Source organism: Patella vulgata, chromosome 1 (assembly GCF_932274485.2).
Source record: "Patella vulgata chromosome 1, xgPatVulg1.2, whole genome shotgun sequence".
Classification (NCBI taxonomy): domain Eukaryota; kingdom Metazoa; phylum Mollusca; class Gastropoda; family Patellidae; genus Patella; species Patella vulgata.
This window is the reverse complement of record NC_065879.2, coordinates 67,239,842-67,267,062: the sequence shown is the minus strand read 5'-3', so window position 1 is coordinate 67,267,062 and position 27,221 is coordinate 67,239,842. Positions and strand designations below refer to the sequence as shown.

The window sequence follows — 27,221 nt, the reverse complement described above, 5'->3', positions numbered from 1 at the left end:
TGATATCCTACATGTAAGTATATGAGGAAAATGAGAACGTAACTTATTTATATAGCAAAGAATAATTTGTTAATTTCTATGATTCTACAAAAAAATCAGACAAGTTGGAAGACAGGTAGTGTAATTATTTAAAAAAGCAACACGACATATATAGGGCCAATAAATATATATATCACTATTTAGCCTGAAAAGAAATATACCGGCTAAATGTTTATATAGGAATAGCTGAAAGTGGGCTACATAATCTCATGACATAAATAATCTAGACCAACTTAGCAGTACTCCTGCATTTACTTACAAGTAGATACCCTACTAAGCCAACTGGTACCAAGAGTCAAATCACAGGAGCGCCTTGTGCTTCGTCTAAATGTTCTTTATATTGATGACTTCTATTGTTAATTATTGAATGCTAATTAAATATCCCTTCATCGCATGCGGTGGTTAATTTAAACCAGATTTGGTTTTAACCAATTCTGATAAAACCAAAACACAGCTTTTCCTAAACCAGATAACGGGTTAGCCAGGTGTTCTTTATACATGTAATAATCTTTTCTAATGTAATGAACACTAATTGACATAGATGACGATGCTAATTCGTATCAGATCCGCAATTAACAGATTGTTGTAAAACGAAACCTAGATTGCACGTGGTGTTCCAGATTTTTTTTTTTTTTTTTAAGATAATTATTTCATTGTCAGCAAACACATTAATTAAATCTGTATTAAATGCAGAACATAGGACGTTAAACCCCATGCAGTTCATTTTAATCACGCATTATGACGATTAGAATTTGTTTGTGTTTAATGTAATTTTTTAACTTACCATACACATCTCAGTATGCTCTTGGGCTTTTGTATTTTTAAACCTGCACCCGTTTAAATAATCTTTGAAGTACACAATTCAACATATACAATAAAACTGGGGATAGTTACACCCTAATGTCGCGGTAAAATTGAGAATGTCAAAATCGCGAAAGTGTCTCTTGAGCTGAATTAGGATATTTTAACACGTACACGCCCTTTGCATTTCTTTCTGTCTTTCTTTGTTTTGTTTTTTGTTTGTTTTTTGTTTTGTTTTTTTCTGTTTTTTTTTTTTTACAAATTGAAAAATGTTTTTATAATAGTCACAATTGCTTTAGTACATTTTGTGTCAATCCCGCTGGGAAGAATTCTAACGGGTTATAAATAAAGCTGTTTCCTTTTGAAATATTTTCATATAATTCTAAAAGTAGATAATTGTATTTAAAGGTAAATAATTATATCTGTACACAGTTATATTTAAAGTAGCTAAATCGCTAATAGCCGGGACGTAGAAATTCACACAAATGGGTCGCAACGTATATAATAATGTAATATGAATGTATATAAACTGATTAACATTCAATCGTTTTCTATTTTACTCTAATTTCAAATCAGTAATGTTCGGCGAAATACGCCAGAAGTCTCAGATAAGAATATGAGGTCACCGTTTGACATGACTTGTGGAATATGTCTAGCCTCGTTCATCGAGTCACTTGTTACAAATGGCGCTGAAACGCATTATGGTACACGGTTCGTGTACCAATGGTAAAATGTTTATTTTGTCTTAAATGTTGGAGATCAGAAGCCAATCTTTTCCCAGTAAGATCACAGCATCAATGTTGATTTAAATTGACAAATAATTCGTGTTTTCAATGTCGAAGACTTTGGGTGATATGTGTTAGAGATATAGCTACTTTAAAAGTACACAATTATAATTAAAAGCTTGCAGTGCAGGGATGTATGTAAGAGAGTATTGAATTATTACTAATTCAGACACTATGCACTATACCTAATTAAATCATTTTGACGAGCTTCCGCAGGACTTCCCTTGAAAACGTCTTAATGCTATCATGTTTTCAAATCGTAAGACATTTTAGAAAATATATATCTCATCGATGGATTATCTCAAATGATGCATACACTCGAATTTAAACGAACTCGGCGTAACTGTATAATCATATCACGACACATCGACAGTCATTGTCTTAGTGACCGGTCAATATCTCCAAAGTATTATTTTTATGCATCTTTATGTTATTTAAAAGATGTGCCCTACTAAACTTTGGCCAGACACCTTTCGTACGACATAAGACACGTAGTCTACGGATCTTGACATAAACCAAAAAGGTTTAGCCCCTTTAAGGCAACACGATGTTTATAATTTATACATTTTCAAAGTGTAATACACCTGATTCTAACCCCAATCTTCCATCCCGACTCGCTCCCGATTAAAAATGTTAAATAGAATAGATTGACCCCCTTCTTTGTGACGCGGTATGGCCAAGTTCTTGACAACCTTGAAACGTGGAGTCCCCACGGAGCAAAACGTGTGCATGTAGAATTAACCTCATCGAGGAAATAATAAAATATTATTTTTAGGTCACATTTCAGGTTACAATTGTAGATTACATAATTATAAAAAAAAAGTGTGGGGTATTTTTTATTACACTGATTTTTTATTTTACTTCTATAATATATTAGACAAAATTATTACGATATTAAACTTTGCAGTTTTAATTTCTTGTACTCAAATTATTCTTTATTTATCACAAAATGTATTGGTTTTCACTTCCCTTCTGGAATAATAACATTTCTTTAAAATATTTATATATATTTTAAAGAAATGTTATTATTTCAGAAGGAAAGTGAAAACCAATACATTTTTTGATAAATAAAGAAATGTTACTTTTTGCAATTTTAATGTCAGTTTTACGACAGAGTTGCTTACATTTCCCAGATGTATTTTTTGGGGGGTTATAGTAGGTTACTGGGATAAATGATAGGTGAAAACTAAATACTGATAAATAAAGATAATCTATATTTGCAGTATAAACAATGTTATTTGTAAATTCGGTGACTATAGATTATTTTATTTCCTTGAGTTGGGTTGGTCACTCCGTATTAACTTAAGAAAAGTTTAAGTTTAAGGAAAGTGCGTTCTGGACCTGCGACTCAGCATAATAATTCCGTTGACCTTGATTAGACAATCGAATTCCAACTGACATGACTGACAATGGTTCTTTTACGTGAGCGTCAATGTGTAGTCTACACGGGACCTCGGAGTTTCGTACCATCCGAAAGACTATACGCTAATGCACCACTAACAAGGGGGAGGGCAGGCTGAAAAATCCCGAGGACGTTTCTTGCCCAACACAGTGATCGAACCCTGGACCTCAGAGATACCTTAGAGTAATGTTCAACCCCCATCAGTAGATTTTTATATTCAGCACGGGGCAATGTTTTAGGGCGTCAGGTGAACTGGGCTGTTTTATTGTCCAATGGGTATTTAATAAATGGACACTAATAACAAATGAACGATTATAAAGTTAAAATATAAAAATATCTACAATGATTTATTATCCGAGATAGACAACTGTGGTCTGAATTAGGAGGCAGACCACCATTAATTTCCCAATTGACTTCAATGTTAATTCTGGCCTCTTTGCCCACCTCCAACTTTTCCCCAAATTTTCGTTGGGCTGAATGCTTTTCACTACAGACAGGGGAACAAATGATCATGTCTTTGCACTAAAATTTGTATGAGGTTGACCACCAAAATTTTGAGATACACAAACTTGAAGAAACATACTAAAAACATGTAACTAGTTGCCGTACATATCGCCGTAGCTAACCTGATAACCCTCTTAAATCCTTCCGCCTCAAAATCATGAATATTTACCAAAACCTGGCAGAAAATGTTAATTCAAACCCTCTTCGTCCATTCTAGACCAAAAAATCAACAAAAATGGGCATGCAAAAGGGGAGAAAAGAGAGAGAGAGAGAATTGCTATAAATAGACGAACTACAATTCATTTGGGTACCGAGATGATGAAATTTAATGGTGGTCTGCCTCCAATTACGTTCCATAAAATGAACGAGTTGCGTCCCTTATCACAAGCTCGTTTGAAAGAGATTCATAAGACAATTTTATAAACAAGTATGGCTGACAGATGAGCACGTTTTTCTGTTTTGACCTTTGAGGTTTGTCAAACTTCGAGAATAATTTAAATACGACAAAATAATATGCTTTAATAAAACTATGATAAATGATAAATCGTCATAATCAGTCATTAGACCTATAACATAACTCTTTAGAATTAGATAAAGTATTTGTTGATTGTTGAATCAACACTGTCCTAAGCCAATTATATTATTTATATGAGGAGCTAATTTTATCCCATCGAATAGTGGCGTAGCGAAGATCTGAATTAGTGGGTGGGTTTGGGAGGGGCTAAATATTTGCATGTTGTTATCTATATAATTAACCCGCTCAAACGTGCATTAGTGCTTGCAAGGGGTGCCTTGCTTGCTTGCTTCCTGGTTTTGGGAAAGAATGCACTGTGGAACAACACTGCTTATAATTTAATGTCTATTAATAAGATTTAATTTACTTCAAAGTTTTGTCATTGCAAAGATTGTGCAGGCCCAGTGTTTAATTAGTCACAGTATGAGATTTTTAAGACATTGTACATTAAACAGGCATTTATGCAAGTGCTGAAAAATCTGCCCAATGCAGGTCTTTCTTTAGGCCTGATATATTATATAAATTATTAGTTAGACATTAATGAATTAACCAAGGCCATAATCAACTCGCGATGCTATCAGATGGCTGCGATATAAATTATATTTATAGCACGGCTTTCATGAGTTAAGAGGTTTAAACATTGAGGCCGTACATGTAGGTTGAGATGTAAAACCTGTTAACGAATGAAGTGTGCTATAAATTATAAATGACTTGTCACATTGACACCTGCTCAACATGCTTGTTGTTATTGCACAGAAAACCCACCCGACTTCTCTATATGATTTCTACTAAAACTAGTGTAAACCAGCAAAAGAGTGCAATAACATTGAACATGTCTAGTTATTGCACGTTTAAGCTCCAGCCAATCTACTAGAGGGAAAACAATCGGCTTATTCAACGAAAAGAACAAAGAAAGATTTCCCGTCTATGTTACAAGCAGATTTAAATATGTTTTGTGGTCGATGCAGTTATGATACCGTAAATCGGATAATCAAGACTTTGTTTATTATCGTGACAACGATAGTGACAATCGAGGCTAAACTATAATGTTTCGCCAATATCTAGGCTCAGAGTAAAGTAATTTGACTGAAATTTTCAGCATATTCTCTTTTCATTATCTATTTTTTAACTATTATAGCAAGAACTGTCAGCTCTTTATCTAATTTTACTTAATGCCACCTTAATTAAGCAAAATGAGTGGAACTATATAAAAGGACTCCAATCGTAGCAACAAACACATAATCAGACGTATCTCAAAGTTCTTAGTGAGATACTTGTAGCTAACCAATTTACGTGGGGCTGTATAGCCACAGTCGGAAGAAAATTTGAATTGTAAGGGAAAGGGGGGGGGGGGCTCATTGTAATTTTTTGTGAGGCTCCAATGGCTGGCTCTCAGTCCACAGCTTGATATTCCCTGACTAAAATTTATATATATATTACCTTTTTTTTGGAGGGGGTGAAGGGAGGGGGGGGGGCATTGTAATTTTTTGTGAGGCTCTAATGGCTCTCAGTCCTCCCTGACTAAAATTCATATATATAAATTGTCTTTTCAGTTGGTGTCCTATCTGATGTCATGTAAATCAGTTTTATAAAACTTAAAATGTTGCGAGTGATTTCAGTTGCCAAAAGACTCAAGATTTTTGATACAGACACTGTGAAATTTTTGAAGTGTTATAATTCATGGTTAAGATGTTCCACGACTTCATTCACAAATAAAAATATCTCTACAGAAAAAGAGGAATCTGGAATTTCATATGAGACGGATGTTAAAGGCAATAACCCTGAAGAGTCAAGGAAGACAACCCTTATTAATACAGAACCATCATCTGGACCAAAAATTGATTACTTTAAAAGCATTCATGGGAACAAAGCCAGACTAGATGAAACCACAGAACACAAAAATGAAAGACATTTTATTGAGAACAATCCAAATAATTCTGAGGAACCGGAAACAGGTTTGGAACCTGTGACGGACAAACCAGTTTCTATTAAAGAATTTAAGCCAGTGTTTAACTTAGCTGCTTTAGTGAATGAATCAGACACATTACAAAAGCTCTTAAAAATAGGCGTTGATTTAAGTGCAATTGAGAAATACAAGGGTATGGCTGACTTGATTGTAAAATTAGATTTTGACAAAGATGTGATGCCATATTTGTTATTTCTAAAAGACTGTGGGGTACACAAATACGGATCATATCTAGCAAAGAATCCATTGATTTTTAAACAGAGTTTAGAAGATCTACAAGCGCGGGTCAGTTATCTCGAGTCAAAAAAATTCAGTAAAGAATCCATTGCAAGAATAGTTCTTAAAGCTCCACTGTTTTTATCTCTTCCTGTGAAGACAGTTGATAAAAAGCTAGGTTACTTTCAGAAACAGTTTAATTTGACAGGTAAAACAATTTTTCTATAAACTAGCCATAGCACAATCATTGGCTCCCAGAGATAAGTTTACCCTTCGTTTATCTCTGGGAAAACTCGCTGGCCATTAATCAGTCTTAAATCAGTTCCTAAGCCCTGCCACCAGTGCCTCCTGATTGGCTAGATTTGTTTGAATGAAATGCTGCCGATTTCTTGACAATTAGGCATCGGTTTGTTGCATGAGTTACTTTACATATTAACGATCCTTGAAACATTTTCCACGATCTTGACATCAAAAGTTCATTTGAAAACAGTTGATTTGATTAATTAGCGGGCACTATTTTTAGCTCGTAATGTGAGTGATTCGGCTAAATATGCAAAATTTCTGAAGAAACGCATGTTTGAGCCGCCATCTTGGATCTATGTGAAGCGACCGACAGAATAATACATCACATGATATTCAAAATGGCCGACATATAGCCAAAGGGTAAACTTATCTCTGGGAGCCGTGATTGGCAATATTAGCAGTTCGAAAGAGTAACTACAACCAGCCACGAGCCCACTGATTTGACTTTGCAGGATTATTGGGATTTTCCAGCTTGGTTTAACCTTGTTAGTCATGCAGAATGGATGGAATTTTTAGCATGATATGGGATTGGCGATTTCTAAGATATGGCGTATTCAATTTTGACCAAAGTGACCAAAGTGATATCAAAATTGGATATTGCTGTCTAGAAAGGCAATTCCACAAGGATTTTTGACATGGGTGTTTTAAAGAGTGATGCACCTTATGAATATGACCTTGTGATGACATTTCATTTACAAATTAGCACTACAATATGAAGACATTAACGGTATAATACTGTTTGTAAAAAGAGCATACATGTATGTTTTTTCACACACCTGTCTATGTATTATATTTTATGTTTTATAGGTAATGAGGTACGTCAACTAGCTACAATGATACCAAAGATCATAACATGGAGACTTAACAAAATACAGGTTAGTTACAAATACATTTTACTACCTTTGGTCATACAAACATTTATTCTGGTTCTCAGACAATCCTTGGTGGTATTTTTATTTTTGAGTTTTTATTTTGTCAAAGGATCACAACTGGGCTAGATGACTTCTCATACACATCAAATTTCATGGCACTTCATTTACCTCATCATGTGGCTTTATATAGGAATTTCGAATCCCTTGTTGTACGTGACAAGGAGTAGGGTCGCCTGTCCAACCTTGTGGGTTTTCTCTGGGTCCTCCGGTTTCCTCCCACTGCTAAAGACTCCTACGTGCAAGCGAATTATTGAAATAAAATTAAACCATATGTTAGTCCCGAAATGACCTAGTTTGTGTCGAGTGGACGTTAAACCCCATCTCTCTCTCTCTCTCTCTCTCTCTCTCTAATATAGGAATGTATATGATTATATATCCAGTATCATTTTAGATTGTCATTAACACTGTATCAGGGTTTCATATACTTGATAAATAATACTATGTATTCATTAAAATTGTTTTTATATAGTTACTTCCTATAACTGTGGTTAAATATTTACTTGTGGTACTTAATGAGGCTGTATTTGTTTTTAAAATAAAGACTCATGTGGCCCTTTTAAAGTGACGCAGGAGTATCGGCTAAATTATACATGTACCTGCAGTCTGACTGTCTGTCTATTCTCCTACATGTATGTGGACATATATTATCACCTGTGTCTGTTAACGTACTCATTTAATGGACAAATATCATATGGTCAAAATTCCCAAAAGTCTTACATATTTACACCAACCAGGCTTATGTGTATATGACAAGCAGAGGTATTCTTTTTTCGCTTTCCAACTGTCAATGTGAGACCAGACTTTTTTCTCCATACTTCAGGACCTCCAGGTTAGTGAGCCATTGTGGCTTTAAAGGACATTATTGGTGTCAGTTATCACATATTTGATAGAACTGGTTAAACATGTTCCAAATATAATTTTAACACAGAGATCATTGCTACAATAGATGTGTTATGAAGATTTCAAGAAAGGGAAGTGACGAATGCAAAAAAATATTAACTGTCACTAGATACCAAAAAAATAGAAAAAGTTTGTGCATTACCATGTTTTTAGTATAAAATAAATAAAAATAAGGGAATGTAAGCACTATTTCCATTTTTTCTCGTTTTCCCTTATCTAGTGACATTCAATTAGTTTTTTGGAATTATCAGACATCCTCTCACAGTCTCATATAACAACTTTGGTCTTCAAAAGAATTATAAGTGAGCAGATATTCACCAGTGTGTCTGTTATCACTCGTCACTTCAGTCAGTTATATTGAAGGATAACTCGTATTTTCCTTTTGCGTTCGTCACTTCCCTTTCTATAAAAGCTATATATACATAAAATGGTAGCTTAAGGACAATCCTGGTTCTCAAAAAAATAAATCTTTATAAACCATCATTTTATTGGTTTTTCAGGAGAATAGTCTCTATTATAAAGGGTTTTTAATCTAAATTGTATTATTTTCAGGAAAATACCCTGTATTATAAGGAGTTTTTGGGTTTTACTGATGTAGAATTAAAGAAGATATTGCTGACTTATCCTAAAGTCTTTTTAATGGGTAAGAATTGTCTCCCTTACTTCATGTGTTCTTGTTTGGCACAAAGTTTAATGCCTCAATCCCTTTCTCCCTACAACCCCCCGGCACATTTATTTTGTTTTGTTTCTTCTTTTAAGGTATGTTCATTCATAGAGTATCACATGTAGAAAGTAGATTGGCTTAACTTAAAACCAGAACGATTCATTATCTCTCTTTGATATATGTGATTTGGAGTAATAAGTGTCAATAAATTCGCCGATAGGGTAATCAGTTTGAATTAGATGGAACTTTAAAGCTTAAAATTTGATTGAATGTAAATCTCTATGGCTAATCAGTGGTCATTAAAAACACCTTTAATAGTATAAAGTTTGACTCCAGGCTGAGAACGAGCTCAAAATGGAGATTACCACTGCCAACAACTAGTGATCATACAACGATCTTATGTTAATATTTGAGACTTGAAATCCCTCATTAATACTAATATCAGATTCTACAAGTTATTATAAATATATCTATTTTTTTTTTTTTCAGATCGGCATGGCGTTGGTAAAAAGTTTGATTTTCTTCATAATGTGATGGGACTGGATCATAAAAGACTATTGGAGTGGCCGGCAGTGTTCGGAACACGATTATTTATAATAAACCATAGACATCGTTATTTACTGAAAGTCAAGCGTGTTCAGTATGACCCTGAAATGGAAAACTTTGTATCCCTTCAGGCCTTGTGTAGTTGTAGCGATCGCAAGTTTTGTGAAACTATTGCAAAAACATCAGAGCAGGAATACGATGCATTTTTGAAATGTTTGTGATTTGTAAATAAATGTGAAATTGAATGTCATCTTTATACCCTTAGACCAGCTCCGGTCAACTGGCATAACAATGTCACTTAATATGGATGCACAATCAGATTAAATACGGATGTAAATTTTGTTTTTATACACTTCAGATGTCCTTCACTATATATAGATCTAACCATGTGTTACCTGGTGTTATTTGCAAGTAGGTAAAATGATGACCTTTTGGTGTGGGCCAAGTTGTACTGTCCGGATTAGGTGGGGCTGACAAGGAAACTGTACCTAGTCATTTGAATGTTGCGGAAAATCAATGCCCATCTATGTAGAAATTGATAGTTCGAAATCAATGCCCATCTATGTAGACATTGATAGTTCGAAATCAATGAAGAATAGACAGATATACGCTGTTGTCAAAACATAATAATTATTGTTTTTATCTGGCATTGCACACCCAACCATAGAAAAACAAATATTGTGTTGCTGAGGTAACATTCACAACAGTCAGATAACTCAGCAAATGTCTTGTGTCAAAGAATAAAATTGCAGTATCTAATACTTGACTTCAAAGACAATATGAATGAAATGAGGGTTTAAGTATTACTTTTCTGCACCTATCAAGCTAATGAAGACAGACATATATACAATGTGCTGTGAGCGAAATTTTGCCTGAACGGCAAATAAATTAAACTGTCAAGGGTACCTTGCACGTCCAACTCAATAACTAGTCACCATCCTTGAAAGGTCCTTCCTTTGTTCTGCATCTCTGACACAGGGGAACCATGCTGGAAAATCCTGTGGAATTTTCGCATTAGACACTAGTGTACATGTGTTATGTGCCACAAGCACTTTATCCATGACAATGGATTTATGTTCACTTACAAGAAATATTAACATCCATTAGTTTCTTAGACGCTATGATCCAAAATGTGAACTTGGTAGACAACTTTGCCAGCTAACCTGCCCCGATTGGAATTTATCAAATTCGGCCAGGTATAAACGTGTCACAGATAAATGATAGAAATAAAAGTTTTTGTAAAAATAAAAGGGTTTTGTTTTACCAAATTCAAATTTTAGGGCCTACACATATACATAATAAACAACCATAATAATATGTTCATTTATACCGCGCAAAGTTTCATCCTAACATGCATATGCTCAAGGCGCTTTATTACTGCGCACAGTTGCATGCTAATATGCATGCTGAAGGCCCTACACAGTCTGGGTGCCACAATAGGTCAAAATAGATGATTTTTATACGCCCAGTGGACGTATATTGTTGTCGCCCCTGTCCGTCCGTCCGTCCACAATTTGTTTGTGGACAGTCTACAGGCCACAATTTTTATCCAATTTGGACGAAACGTGAAATATAGGTTATTCTCCCAAAGATCTCGGTTCCGTCCGATATTGGCATATATCGGACCATAACTTCATGGATAATGACCCTTGATTGTACGAAAAATCACTTTTTTTTAGCGTGTGGCCCCCTATTGGTCACAATATTGATCGGATTTTGATGAAATTTGAAATGCATGTTTATAACCTGAAGATCTTGGTTCTTTTCGATATTCGCGCATATCGGATCGTAACTTCCTGAATTATGGCCCCTGATTTTACGAAAAATCACGTTTTTAGCGTGTGGTCCCTCTAGAGGTCACAATTTTTATCCAATTTAAAAAAAACGTTTTAGGATATCACGGTTACACCCTAATGATCTTTGAGTTCGTGAAAATCGGACCAAAACTGCCGGGCACAATGGCCGCCCATTGTACTCAAATAGTGTAAAATATGGTATATCAAGGTTGTGGTCCCTCTATAGGTAACAATTTTCATTCGAATTTGATGAAACTTGGAATGCATGGTTATGTCCCAAAGATCTTGTTTCTTTTCGATATTGGATCGTAATTTCCTGAATTATGGCCCCTGATTTTACGAAAAATCGCGCTTTTAGCTTGTGGTCCCCCCCCCCTTTAGGGTGGTTGAGTTGGAATTTCGTAAAAATCGGACCAAAACTGACAGACAAACTGGCCGCCCCTCGTACGCAAATAGTGTAAACATCTGGTATATCAAAGCTCACAATTTTGATCCGATTTTGATGAAACTTGAAATGCATGTTTATAACCCACAGACCTTAGTTCCTGTCGATATTCGTGCATATCGCATCGTAACTTCCTGAATTATGGCCCTTGATTGTACGAAAAATTGCGTTTTGAGCTTGTGGTCCCCTATAGAGGTCACAATTTTTATCCGAAAAAACTGACAGACATAATTGCCGCCTTTTGTACGCAAATAGTGTAAAAAAATATGGTACAGTATATCAAGGTTGTGGCCCCTCTAGAGGCCACAGTTTTTATCCGATTTGGGTAAAAATTTAAATTTTTTATGTTTTTATCATAAAGATCTTGGTTCCTTTTGATAATCACACATATCCGAACGTAACTGCCTGGATTATGGCCCCTGATTGATCGAAAAATCTCTAGAGGTCACAATTATTTTTCCGATTTTAAAAACGAAACCGAAACTTTATTAAATTTAATAGCCCCTTTGAACGCAATAATTTAAAGTAATCGGGTGACTAATGATGCCGAACCGCGGTTATAAAGATGAATCTGCAAATTTGGTCACTTGTATGGTTATAAAAGTGTGAACATGTGATGATAGTTCTGGAAGTTTTTATTCCACTTCCGCAGAGAGACTGACCGTTGTGTTGGTTATGACCAATTTGGTGACGATTTCTGAAGGTTCTTTCGGGATGGTAAGATGGTGTGGGCGTGGGAGCTCAATTGAAACTATGAAACTCTGGTGTTTTTAGAACAGTAGCAGTTAAATTTTGCTATTATCTTGGAACCCAGGGTACAAACCCACAGCCCCTCACAAATCCACAATTAGGTATAAACGCGGGCTTATAAACGCACAGAGGCATTTAGTCACCAAGAGGCATAACTCTGCAAGCTATTTTAACAACTGGTTGAAATTAAATTTATAAAACTGAACAAAGACAATTCATTTAATGTTAGTTAAAAATGTTTATTTAAAAAGATACGATATAACGCTGTATAATTAGTTTTAAAACAGTTTCAAATATCTAGACAAGGAGAATAACTCACGTCACCACACAACATAGACAATAATAATAATAGCACTTTCGTTTTAATATACACAAAGTTTATTGAAAACTGTGGAAAATAATATACATGTACCTGCAAAAGTCGAACAGTTGTCTGTTCGAATGCAACGATAGGCCTATTGTTGCCGGACATTAACCGACGTTTTAAAGAAAGGGAAAAATTGTCTGTGGTATGCATTGGCCCATGTATGAAGCATCGTTATCAATTATTAGGCTGTTCTGGAGCCCAATGATTGGGTCAAAATAAGAAGCTGACGGGATAGGACTGGTGGTGTGCATTTACCAGTATTTTTAGAAGTCAACAATAATATAGTATGGGAGATAACTCTGTCGATACTAAAATCTCTAAGCGTGTAAATGTATTCTCGTCTTTGTGTTGGCAAGTTTTCAAAATCCAAAAACTCCAATAAAAATACTCTGTAATTATATTTCTTGATGCATTTTACACTAAATCAGTCCCTGGTATTGTCAACTGTAAACTACATGTTTATTTCGGGCGGGTTTGGCGGTCACGAATCCGATTTAGATTCTGTTCATTCTGTTGTTTCCTAACAATTTTTGAATTCCTATCCAGATAGGTGGTTCTGTCTTGTAGTGTTAATTCATGTAAGGTCATTTACATATCAACAAGAGCTGATCAACGTAAAACATTTTTTAATTGTTTAGGTATCTTGCGTAATTTATAAAAATAAATATTGCTTACGCGATGGATTCTAAAAACTATTTGTGACTCGATTCTGGAAGGAGAATCTAGATTTAGAATGGTGACAATCAAACAGGCCCGAAAACCGAGTTAATGAGAAGTTGCGATACTATGACGAATATAGACCTAAACCTAATACAACGTGATCGTGCTTATGACGACTATACACATAGTCATAATATAGTATATTTTACAATTCAAAAACAATACAATACCGACAAAAGATTGACTAGAATATATTCAACGAAAAAATAAAACAATAATAATATAACGTTCTTAAATAAACTCAAATTGCATTATTAATAATGTGGTTTATGACTTAAGGCCAATATCTACCGGACAATGACTAACGGTAACGTATGCGAGAGAGAAATGGGGCTTAACGTCCACTTGCGCGTAGGGGTCTTTAGCAGTGGAAGGAAACCGGAGGACCCGGAGAAAACCAACGAGCTTGGACAGGCGACCCTACTCCTTGTCACGTATATCCGGGGAATCAAAACCACGCCAGTTGACTCAATGACAGCGCACACGTGTTAACCATTCGGCCACCCAACCCCCAAATGGTAAGGTATGCAAACTGCACATTGCTCTTTTAACACTAAGAAGGCAACAGGTACTTTGGATTCGTTGCTGACAAGAATCATCAAGCCGTCCAGAACGACCTCCGAAGACAGTAAATAGTGACACTTGTGAGTGTTGTAGTTCGTATCAAAGCAACGTTAACGAATGTACTTCTCAACTTAACAACACAAGAAGCAGTTAGTTACATATATAACCAATTTAAGACCTCTCGATTGTCCAAGTGGCAGATAATGGCCTCATAAAGAAATAAAATGTAAAAATCTAGTAGACATTGAGACAAGGAGCAGTTATATTGGCGTCATTAAACATGGCGTCATTAAACATCATCTGGAATAAAAAACAATTCTAGAAAATGCTGGTATATTAGGAAGACACAAAAGGCATATTTCATAATACTGGCTTATGATAGTAACAAAGATGGAGAATAGCTAAATATGATTTACAGAAAATACTTAATTTATAAATATGATTCGAGAATATTAGCAGGTAGAAAATACTGATACTTGACTAGGATAGACAGGTGGCCGTTTTCCATTCGTGTGGTAGACGTGCTATAAATTCTAAGAAATTCTCTTTGCGGAAAAGCGATGGCGTAAAACCGTACTAGTCCGAAAACCCAAAGAAAAAAATAATTATTCAGATCAACAGCTATTATAGTACGAGCGTACATAGGATTTTTTTTTTCGATTTCCCTAATCACTGCGTACGGTGTTGGTTTTTCTTTAACCACCCAACAACCAATGCCAACAGGATTTAAAACGTACCCAATCTGGTTAAACTAAGATGACAATTTCATATCCTTTTTTTTATGTGGAAATCAGAAAACAAACGAAATTTATGGAATCGCTCCAGTCCACACTGTCTCCGTTTTACCACAACAACTATTGGTCAGAACAAATTCCCGTATGATCTTTGGGAAAATTTAGACTGGAGTGATCCAGACCAAAAATAAGCTACGATCAGCAGACATAAGAAACAATTAAGCAGTTATTAATACACACATAATATTTGAATATAAAATTGTAAATATATTTGTTAAAAAAAAAAACAATTTTTAAAACTGAGCGATAGATTGAATAATACAAAGTATGACCTATGTTATACAGTTACATTGAGAAATAGAATATTAGCCGACATTTGTTGTATGGATCTGATGGTGGACATTTTATTTTAGCACCTTCTTCGTTGCACCGTAGTACTATGTTAGTTTTTCTTGGTAAGTTTGTCTCTACAATTGTCACGTCGACAGCGGTCGTGACCAAATTTTTATTGGCGCAGGACCGGACAAGAAAGATTATCTTAATCATCTTAGTAATACTGCAATAATAGCTCCATGCTAACCAAGTGTACTAACATCTGACCAGATGTCATGTTGCTTTATCATTATTTTATCCATGCATACACCATCAGGAGGTACGGCACTTTTGATTGGCGCTACAAATAAGGGTTATAATGTCCAATTAATAACGTATGGCGACATAGTCAACGCGATCATCAGGACACCTAATCTGTGTTAATAATGGTATGTTATGCAGCCTGTTTATGTCACGATAGTCAGTTGTCGGCTGGAATACCCTTTTTTCTAAATCCTATAATATTTACATAAACACACCTGTAAACACGTGTATTTTATATTAGATCTTATTATAAAATGGTGAGCCAGAATGAAAGATGCAATCAGCAAACTCTATCTTTAATATTGTTGATAAGAATGACAAATACAACCGGTCTCCTTCGGTATAATAACAATACAAATAGATTTCATATTTTTTTTGATTGACTATATCATAACATTCAATTCCTCTTAAAATTCATTTTAATCTCTCAAATTTTTTACTGATTAAATTCAACTTAAACTTATTGTAGTTCCCCACAACATGTCACAGCAAATTTCAATATTATGTATACGGCAGTATTCGCTAAAACTCTAAGTTATACATTTTTTATTTATCAAAACTTCAGGGTAAATTAGAATAATACCTATTGGTATGACAAAATAATTAAAAGTGGCAGACAATATTATTTCAATTTTTTCTACAATTTCTATTATTTTTAATCGTAACAGATACTACCCATTTTGAAATTTTAAAATAAGATCTAATATGAAACACAGCTTAACATAATAATATACATATTTATTCATTTACGGCAGGCAAAATGTAAGTTACTTAGCACACAAGGTTCTTAACCCAGAAATGATGTATATTCTCAGAATATACAAAATATTAACTCAAATTTGTTAATCGGATACTGTATTTCTTCAACTAGAAACTGATTCTTTTAGAATCCAGATTGAGAAACCAAAAGGTTTTGTATTTAGTAGACATACTAAGATCATATAATGTATTTATAATTTTATCTGATCTTTGAATCCGATGTGCGAATATGAAAGTAGCCCTAATGTTGTAAGTATATATATATTTAAACAATGAGTAGTTTAATGTCGGTTTCTGCCGTCGCATGCATATATTAAACTGGTAAAAAGACTAAGAGCAGAAGCAGATATCCCTAGATAAAACGACCAACTAAAACGACTGCTCGATCGCCTCTCAAGTTCCATCTCCGTTCCTCTGTCCAGGTGAGCCTTGATACCAAAGAGCACCACTGCTATTCCCATGATTATAACTGAAATGAAAAGCGGACACTAGTTACACAGAGCATATATATTATCAAAGCCCACCTAGCCATCTATCACAAACCCCATCCCTGAAATTTCATTGATCTAAATATTCTAAAGTCTTGACGGCCACGGGCATATTCAAATCAGTCATTTACACTGAGGATCAGTAGTTACTTCTCTTATCTGGTTCCCCAATTTTGCATGCCAATTGTCTATTTTGGGGTGGGGTGGGGCTTTTTGGTCTAGAATCGACGGTGAATGTTCATGATCTTAAAGCGGAGGGATAAGGAAGTAAATAAAAATAATGTCACAGCCTATAGATTACTTAAAGATACATTAGTTAAGAGTTTTATAAAGAGTTGGCCATTCTTGGTATCATAATTCATCACCAGTGCCCGGTTGTGACATCAGCGAGTAACGGTAAACGTTAGCTTGGTCCGCCATTTATTGATTTAATGTTAAATGGACGAGGCTGTTTAAATCCAAACTGTATCCAAGCCATCCGTGGGTCTACAGAGTTGATTTTAAGCTTGTCGTGTAAATAAAGGTCTAATTAATAATTTCTATAACATCTGAAGCCTAAATAAAGACTTGCAATAGGCAGATTTAGCTCTTGCATAATGTATGTTTAATTCAGACGTAGACAAAATTGAAACAGTCAAGGCAACTTTCTGCAATATCTTTACCAGATGACGTTGAACTACTAATAATGGACCAGGATTCTGAGTACGATGTCATCGCCGCGATCTTGAAATTTTCTGTCAGAGTGCAGTTATCCAAGGAACAAGGAAACCTAGTTTATTGTCGAGCGTGCTTTAATTGGGGGAGTCTTGGGATTTCTTTTTTTGAAGAGCGTTGCTCCTAAACCAACAAATGTACCGGATTTAACGTAGAATTCAATGCGGAAAGAATTATTCAACTTACATCCAATCATTAGAATACCGGCCACAGCATGACTAGAGTTACATCCCTTACATTCACAGCACAGCGCTAGTGTCGCCACTAATAACGACATCAGGCCTAGGAACAAACCGAACGCCATCAAAGCTTGAACAGCCACCCACCATACTGAAAACATATATATATAATCAAATATTACACATTAATGCCGTAGTGCCGTTTTCTGTTTTTTTTTTTTTTTAGCTAACTGCAACACTGACAACGATAACTCATATCAATAATTAAACATAAACTAGGGCTTATCAAACTCCTATATAACGCTTAAACCAGCAGCAAAGTCGACCGTGTGAACTCTAACACTAGTTGTCAGTAAACCCCACTATTAAGTATGCCCGAAGCTTTAGCACAGAGAGAGTCAATTTGATTAAAGATAGGTTGCCAGGCAACGAAACATACGCCCACAGCAGCTAAGTCGTCCGCAGATCAACAAGAGTTGTCACATATTTTTTTCTATTGTCGGTAATGAAACATTTATAATACACTAAAATCTGATTAAGAGTAACAAATTATTAAGTTATTATCAGAAAATCATTAGAATTTGTTTGGCTTTTAGTTCTGCCCCATGCTAACGTTAAATATATGAAGCATTTAATATCATGGATTTAGCTGTTCAAGTTATCAAAATTCGTTGAAAATCAATATACTTGTTCGTCTCAAGACCTTAAACTCTGTTTATCAATCTTAAGTCAATCGAATGATAACTTTGGTCTCTAGAGCATCCACAAGTTTTTTCAAAGTGATCAAGGACCATAACTCTGTTAGTAATTATCGGAAATCATTGAAAACCGATGCACTTCTTCGTCTCAAGACCTTAAACACTGTCTATAAATTTAAAGTCAATCGGATATTAACTTTAGCCTCTAGAGCGTCCACAAGATATTTCAAAGTGATCAAGGGCCATAACTCTAGCAGTAATTATTAGATATCGTTGAAAATCAATAGGATTCTTTGTCTCATGACCTTAAACACTGTGTATAAATTTAAAGTCAATCGGATATTAACTTTAGACTCTAGAGCATACACAAGATTTTTCAAAGTGATCAAGGACCATAACTCTGGTAGTAATTATCGGAAATCATTGAAAATCACTGGGCTTTTTCGTCTCGGCCATAACTCTAGCAGTAATTATCAGATATCGTTGAAAATCAATAGGATTCCTCGCCTCATGATCTTAAACAGTGTGTATAAATTTAAAGTCAATTGGACATTAACTTTAGACTCTAGAGCATCCACAAGATTTTTCAAAGTGATCAAGGACCATAACTCTATTAGTAATTATCGGAAATCATTGAAAATCACTGGGCTTTTTCGTCTCAAGACCTTAAACACCGTGTATAAATTTGAAGTCAATCAGATATTAATTTTAGAATCTAGAGCGTCCACAAGATTTTTCAAAGTGATCAAGGGTCATAACTCTGGCAGTAATTATCGGAAATCGCTGAAAATCAATAGGCTTCTTCATCTCAATAATATCAACAACATATATCAAAACAATCAGATAATAAATGTAGTCTGTAGAGTGTTCACAAGAAATTGTGGACGACGGACGGACGGACGTACAGACGTACAGACGGCAATATACGACCACATATCCAATGTGGGCGTATAAAAACACAGATCCTATTTCGTTTCGATTTTTATAGTTCCAAAGACATCAAATGGACAATGTCCGCCTGGTTAACCAACAATATCCGTCTGGTTAACCTGGCTTAAGTAACACTAATAACGGGTATCAGGTTATGGTAGAGAATTATTTATAGTTACTACCAGTTGTGAGCTGTCAGTTTATCAGAGGGCAAACATGGGATATCAGGATTCGGGTTATCAATCAAAATTATACACCACGCGCCACGAGCTATACTTCCAATTAACTACATAAACTGACTTTCGCAATGTTTTTTTTTAATGCGCTAACATCATTTCTAAACATATAATAGTATATGCGCTAACACTATTTCTAAACATATAATACTGCGATAGGAGTTGTGTCATTTGCCCCCTCCCTGCCTCAAATTTGGCCACCAAAGAAATTGTTTTAACAGACACACCCAAGTTCCCAGCCCAGCCGTCACCCCCACCCTTTCACGGGCCCTGACTCTCATAATAATGTTGTTTTCATTGTATTAAATTCTAAATTAAATGTTTTCGGTGGCTTGCGCCCCGCTCCAGACTTTAGTCATTCTTTTTGGAAATCCAACACACTTCAATCAGTAGCTTTTAGAAATGGTTTTCTCAAGGATCTACGGTTTATCCCTCTTCGCATAAGCGATTTATTAAATAAACATACTATATTGTAGTCGATGTATGCCCTAGTTTATCTTAAGTGGAGGTGAAACGCCTTTCAATTTACCATTAGATTTCAAGCAGCTACATGAATCAGACAAGTCTTTGTCCTGGGTGCCCTCGTGTTTTCCCATTGTGATATTATTCATAGTTGTATACACAAAATCAATCTAGTATTATTTTAAGCAACAATAGCTGAATCAAGTTTCATCGTTGCAATAAAAAGAACATCAAGGCCATATCCGGTATTTATAATATGCAACCTCATCTATCATTTATATACAACCGGGATGAACTGGTGTCACTTCTTTCTCTTTTTAACCAGGGGCGGGTGTAATCGAAAGGTGAAAGATGCGGTCGTAATTCGTAACACTGACTGTGTCGTCTGTCCAGCCAACAATTTATAGAACGCTATCTGTCAGAAGTTTTGTAGAAAAATTATATTATATAATGCGGTTGAGTTTGTACAATCTTGCTTTTCAGTTTTAAATATATGATTATATGCAGTTAACTTGTTAAACTTGCATATCCTATTCGCAATAATTTTCAAAAAGATAGGTTGCCAGGCCAACAGTAGCTAAATCGGTAATGAAACATTTATAATACACTAAAATCTGATTAAGAGTAACAACTCATTAAGTAATTATCAGAAAATCATCAGAATTTGTTTGGCTTCTAGTTCTGCTCCATACTTATGTTTAGTATACAAAACATGAAATATCCGCAAGATTTTTCAAAGTGATCAAGGGCCATAACTCTGGCAGTCTTTATTGGAAATTGTTGAAAATCAATAGGCTTTTTCGTCCCATGGCCCTAAACAATGTGTGTAAATTTAAAGTCAATCAGATATTAACTTTAGCCTCTAGAGTGACCACAATATATTTCAATGTCACCAAGGGCCACAACTCTGGCAGTAATTAGCCTCTAGAGCGTCCACGGGTAATTGTGGACACCGGACCGACGGACGGATGGGGGCGACAATATACGACCATATTTCAATGTGGGCGTATAAAAAAGTTTTAATGTTGCTATTTTTCTATCGTCACTTGTACGATTTTGGAGGTAAGGTGATTTGCCCGGACAGTGACGTTTTCACCTACTCTTCCTTGAATTCTGTCACAGGTTTCTTTTGCGTGTAACCCAATGTTTACACGTATGGACCTTTGTTTTTCGTACCATTTCGTACTAGACACGCTTTACTTGTCGGCCCCTTAGGAGCCCCCTGTCAGAACCAGGGTTCTTCTAGGCCCATGATCCGCAGATGAAATAAACCCTTGGGTCCAACCATGTCCATAGTATCATCGTTCCATTGGCTTTTCATCAATTCATTCACCTTTTGGAAACGGTGGCATTAGGAATGAATAATCTGTGCAAGGTGACCATCATTGTTACAGATTCTTGATTCCAAGGAGAATTCCGTATTGGCTAATACGTGATGATCCAAAGTTCAATCGTCAAACAGGGAAAGGAATTCCCTGACTGGAAAATCACCGAGATCGAACCCGGAACCGCCTGTTTAGGGAGCCAGCGGCTTCACTGAACCACGTTCTCATTCGATTGATACCGTAATATTCTGAAACTTAATTTTAGGGTAAGAAGGAGATATATGCATACCCATTATTATTTGTTATATATAGAGTCTGTGACAATAACTATTTAATTTATGGACCAGGATTTTTTTTAAATGAATAAAACCCAATCAATATTTCATAACATAGAAATGTGTTGATGACTCAATTTTCTCTTTATAATGAACAAGAAAGGGTTGAATACAGTTTGCTTTCAGGATGTGGATTAATAATTGATTAATTTGTATTGAGTGAAATTACAACGCAAGTTATGAAAAAATTCTGTTCCAAACGTTTTAGGGTGATTTCAGAACCTGGTCGCCAATTAAAATTGTTTCTTTATAACCTGACTGCACGTGAAATACACGTGAGTCTCTCGTCAATTGACCTTAACAGCTTCTTGACATTCATTTTTGAATTATACATTTTTTTCTGCAGTTATTTCAGGCTAAGCAACTCACTTTGACAATTTGGAATTGGGTTTAATGTCTCGTCAGCACAATACTTCGGTCATTTTGAGACAAATATGAATATGGTTTTGTTTTAAAAAAATAAGTAAATGAAAGATGGGCAAAAGTTGCTCTGATCTCAGTGACGTTTCCATCAACTCTTCATCAATTTCCCGCTATAATGATTTTTTATTTTACATGATGTACACATATGGACCTCGGTTTTACGTCCCATTCTAAAGGTGCAAAACTTGTCAACCCCGCAAGCGCCGTCCCTGATAACTGAGAGTCGGGCTTAAAACCAAAGGTTCTTTCCATGCTCGGAACCGGCCAGTAGATTCCCGTGCCCTGGTGCCTCGACTACTACGTCACCCCATCTCCTTGACAGCTGGAATTGTCTGTGATGTTTTCATGTACTGATGTAGAAAGTTTCCTCCCGTGTAGATGTTTTGCTGACAAGGCAGGTATAAAATTACTAAACAGCTATAAATAGATGGGGTGTATAAATATACAGTACACCAATACAACACAACATACTAACCAAAATGTTGATTATAACCCTCATTTATGCATGTGCGTAAACCTAAAAGTTACATTGGGACGGTGCTTGAGCTCAGAGGTTACCTAGAGAGGAATCCGGAAACATACAGGTTATCTTGAAACGATGGAGGATACCATGTGTTTGTACAGAATTAGTCCAGACCCCGGAAACACAGCGTTTGCCTACAGATACCTAGCGATTGTCTAAAAGTACAAGTGAAACTAATGATCTGGGTAACCCAGCGGTTTCACACAAAGGACTTTCAAAACCCAGCGCTTGCTTACAAAGGATCCTCTAAGCCCAGCTTAGGCCTACAGACGAACCTGGTTATTCACGAAAAAATCTGGAAACCTACAAAGGACTCTGGAAACTCAAAGATTACCTACGCATTGTACCTATAGAGGTTGCCGGTAACCTAAGGATTACATAAAGGTGGTCGTGATCAGATGATCAGAGGGCTACCGGGCTACCTAATAAAATAACCATGGCCTTATTCTGAGCGCCCCCACCTCAGCCGCCTGTTGTAGGGGGGCAAAGCTGGAGTAAAGTCCAAGGTTCCGGGGGCAAAGGCGCGAGCTTCAACTAGGCGTTTGGGGGGGGGGGGGAGGCTTGCCCAGAAACATTTGAAAAATTGACTGCCGGAAATGCAGTCTGGTAATATTTCAGGAACTGATCGTCGAGATAAATTGACCTGACCAGATACTGCCTGTCGCCTGACCACTCGTTTATCCGACCAGATTGAAAAGTGTCAAACGAACGGATTTGCTAACCTCGACGAAGCTCCCTCATGTGCGCCAAAGTAGCGAGCCCTTACGGAGTGTATGGGGAACCTCTCCCAGAAATATTTTCAAAATAGACAGCCTGAAATGCAGTATTCAGGCACCGATTGTCGAGATAAATGTTATTCAAAATTACAGCTGTTTCCCAATCTCTGAAGAAATATCTGAACCATTGGAGCACTATAATATGTATTAGAAACGCCTGGGAATTATTATCTACCCCTGACAATATGTAATTGATAAACAGCTAGACAGACGTTAAAAAAAATTACATTTGTTCCAGATACATTATTCAATATTCCTGAATAATAAAGGGCTCTTTAGGCCATTTTGTTGCCATAGACAACAATAAAAACGCGACGATAGTCATATATTCATAAATATTTAATAACATTCACTTATATCATGTAGCCTAATATCACAATATTTCACTTCAGCAGACGTGATTTTCTTCATATGACCTCCACGACCTCCAATTATAGATTCAACTCCATTAGACGTTATCGGTGCCAAACTAAAATGGCGAGAGAGGCGAACAGAAATTGGACCTCATGAGTCATAAATGTTGGCACTACTTTCATGTATGAATGGCGAAATCTCGCGCGCTAAATTAAAAATTTCCTCCAGAAATCAATATTCGGGTTCCAAATGAACAAGTGTTTTATGAGACATTCCGATTTCAGAACTGACATGGCTATTTGAAAATTATTCTGCATAACGGATTGCCGAACAGTGGCGACGGCAGTAAACAATTAAATAAAAAAAAGTAATAATGATACCTACATTAGTTTTACATATCTAATACAAAAATACAACAGATATTTGCCAGCGAATGTCTCTATACGTGTTATAACGAAACCAAACAAATTCGTATTGAACGGACTGTCTCTATAACGAAAGTGAACCCGATTTAGAATGAACATAATATCTCTATATTTACAGGTACAACGAATTCAGATTGAACATTGTGGGCATTATTTGAGTTGATCAATCAGTTTTTAATGCTTGTTCGTGTCAAGACGACCTAGTATAACAAGGTGTGGAACGAGAATTAATTACATCCGGGTTATTGATATTGGTATTATTGATTGTCGTTTATCGTGACCCGGGTTGACCTATTTATGTTGCTAATTGACATCTGTTCATTCTATAGGTTTTGTTTATTTAACCCCGTGGACGAGCATATAATCAATGGCGTACCTCGTGATTAGGACCGGGGATTGTGGCCCGTGCGAAATCTTTTGAATCTTATTTCGTGCATAAATTTTTGATATGATAATCTAATTAATCTTATATGGTAACTGCTTATTTCGTTTAGTCCACCATGTTGAAAGTTAAAATTTTGTCAACAGCCATGCCAATTATCCGACCAAAATCTCTTTGGAGAGGGTGGGGGTAGGTTTCTCCGGTGGCTACACCACCGCCTAGTCTAACTATTTTTATTCCTAACGACCCCCAGCTCACTAAGTTTAAGCAGTTCGATCAGATAGAGCAAGATGTAATAACTTTAATCGGATGAAATTCGTTAGGCACCTGTAACACTATCCTGTGTCGCGGTACCAAATAAAAACGACTGTGGTACTAGGGGGGAGATGTGACTATCCCGGTCACGGACTCCAAATCAAATAAAACGGACTGTGACACTACGGGGTAGATGTGACATTACCGTCTATGCCTTTCTTCGACTTCAGGTTGCGATAACTATTTCCAATGATAAATTAAATCTGAAACACTGTTTATGTTGTTACTATGTTTATATATCAAATGCAGCAAACTACAAAGGTTAAATACAGGAAACTACAATATCTATGATAGTACTTTTCAAGTTATTAAAATATTCACGGTCTGAGTTTAATATCCTTTCTAACTCAGACCTAACGGCTTAACGTGGCAAGAGCTACTTCTTGATAGTTCTACATAAGGTTTGCGCTTGGATGATGTTCATCCTAGCCGAGAAGGCTATGGGTATGTTCCCCTTGAGCTCCGAATAATGTCTGTAGGTAAATCAAACTAGCTCTCTTCTATATAGAAAGTATAATGCGTCATCTATTAGGGTGGGACAATTACCGATGTTGGGTAAGTGTTTCGTATAGGCACCGTTTTACGTCAACACTATTCTAGTTAATTGTATTAATCCGTGGACGAGATGAATGGACTATAGTACCCTACTTCCAGCAATGGCTACTGACATAACTGTAGGTGAGTTAGTCTCAGATAGTAGTAGAATGATGCAAGCTACTTCATTACCCTAGTTTTCGTCACACATCATGTAGGTAACGATTTTTTATATTAAACAGAACACCTTTCTTACAACTAAAATAACCCTTATAGTATTACACACCTTCCTCTCTCTAATGTGAACAACCGTTACTATTTTTTTAAAAAAAAGACACTATAATAACTTTAAGGAGCACATAAAATCACCATGTGGAATTGTTATAGAGTGTATAGTAAACACTAGCTATAAGTACATACTGTATAATTTTGTTTGGTCATTTTATGTGCTCTTTAAGCTACTGAACGTTCAAGGGGAACTGTGGACTGACGGACGAACTAGCGGACAGCCAGGGAGGACGACAACGTATTACTATATTTATCAATGCGGGTTTTTAAAAATATAATTGCCTCACCTGGGTAATTTTTCTGTATGGCTAAATCATTCTGAAACGCCCACCTGCAATTGCTTTCACTACAGACAGCCCATAATCCTTGATTAACCCTTCCGGCTATCAAATGCATCTCATCCAACCAATATGGCGTCGCAAACGATATAATAATCGCTAAATTCGTTAAGACCAAAAATACAATCCCTAAAATAGCGCAACAACTGGCCATCATGGCGATTCAAAAATATTCAAGCAGAGTGAAATATTAATCCAACAATTCTAAATTCAGCCCCGGATCAAAAGATAAATCCACAACTACAGAAAAATTCCAATTTCCTTGATATTACACGTTTGGTGTTTTAATTTCCTGTGTTGCTCAAAACAGAACGTGAACTGCACAGTCGTTATTTTAGCCCACACGTAATTGGTCACTTCTGAATGAGAATTTTTACTAACGGATATCCTCAGTTTATTTTCACAATTCTCAAAATATTTCCTTAAAATTGCACAATACAGTACGTAATTACTCTACAGCAATTGAAGGCTCGACAAGAATAATCCACTGAAACTGTTTGCTGGTGGCAGACTACACCTGAAAAAAAAATGGCCGTACATTAAAAATCAAAATATAGTGAAAGTTTTACAAAACAAGTACGATGGAACTATATGAAATGAACCATATACCGAGCATGACGTCATCGCAGCCATTTTAGAATTGTGATGTCATATAAAAAATTGAAGTCTGTCAACCGATGCGAAATTGTCCAATAACAAGAAACAAGCATCGTGTTGATCTACTTGAATTGGCAGGGCCATAGTTGTTTTTTGGGTTTTTTTTTTTATGAACGCCCCTCCCCCCCCCCCAACCATGAAGATGAGTAGCGTTTGGGACCCAATTATTGCTACAGATATACATAATAAATACATATAAATCATATAAATATCTGTGTGTGATTTAAATATAATTCAAATTATCTTTTAACATAATGAAAAAACTAACTGTTTTTTGGCTCATTCCCATTCCTTTTCCGAATAAACACATATTAACTAGAATATGTTACAATGTTGGTTTTTATTCTTTCATTAGTTGATATAATTGAACGAAATGGGGTTTAAACTCAACAGAACACTTTGGTGATTTTGAGATTTCTGTGCTAAAGTGTGCAATGCCAGGGTGGATATTTTGTTAGACGGTGACATTTCCGCCTATTCCTCATCGAAATGAAAC

General features: G+C 35.9%; 1 protein-coding gene and 1 long non-coding RNA gene across 2 annotated transcripts in view; one reads left to right on the top strand and one right to left on the bottom strand.

Moving 5' to 3' along the window:
- Nucleotides 1-3,930: 3,930 nt before the first annotated feature.
- LOC126820489 (transcription termination factor 3, mitochondrial) lies at nucleotides 3,931-9,817 on the top strand. Its single transcript, XM_050548500.2, has 5 exons — nucleotides 3,931-4,002; nucleotides 5,599-6,435; nucleotides 7,338-7,405; nucleotides 8,915-9,005; nucleotides 9,516-9,817. The coding sequence occupies exons 2-5, from the start codon at nucleotides 5,646-5,648 to the stop codon at nucleotides 9,791-9,793; spliced, it is 1,227 nt and encodes a 408-aa protein (XP_050404457.2). The 5' UTR covers nucleotides 3,931-4,002; nucleotides 5,599-5,645; the 3' UTR covers nucleotides 9,794-9,817.
- Nucleotides 9,818-12,781: 2,964 nt separating this feature from the next.
- The window catches only part of LOC126820570 (uncharacterized), a 29,864-nt gene continuing 15,424 nt past the window's right edge, over nucleotides 12,782-27,221 (bottom strand). The window contains exons 2-4 of the long non-coding RNA XR_008788535.1: nucleotides 26,018-26,585; nucleotides 17,732-17,875; nucleotides 12,782-16,812 (exon numbers count right to left, since the gene is read on the bottom strand). This is a non-coding gene — a long non-coding RNA (uncharacterized LOC126820570). The remainder of the gene's footprint in view (nucleotides 16,813-17,731; nucleotides 17,876-26,017; nucleotides 26,586-27,221) is intronic.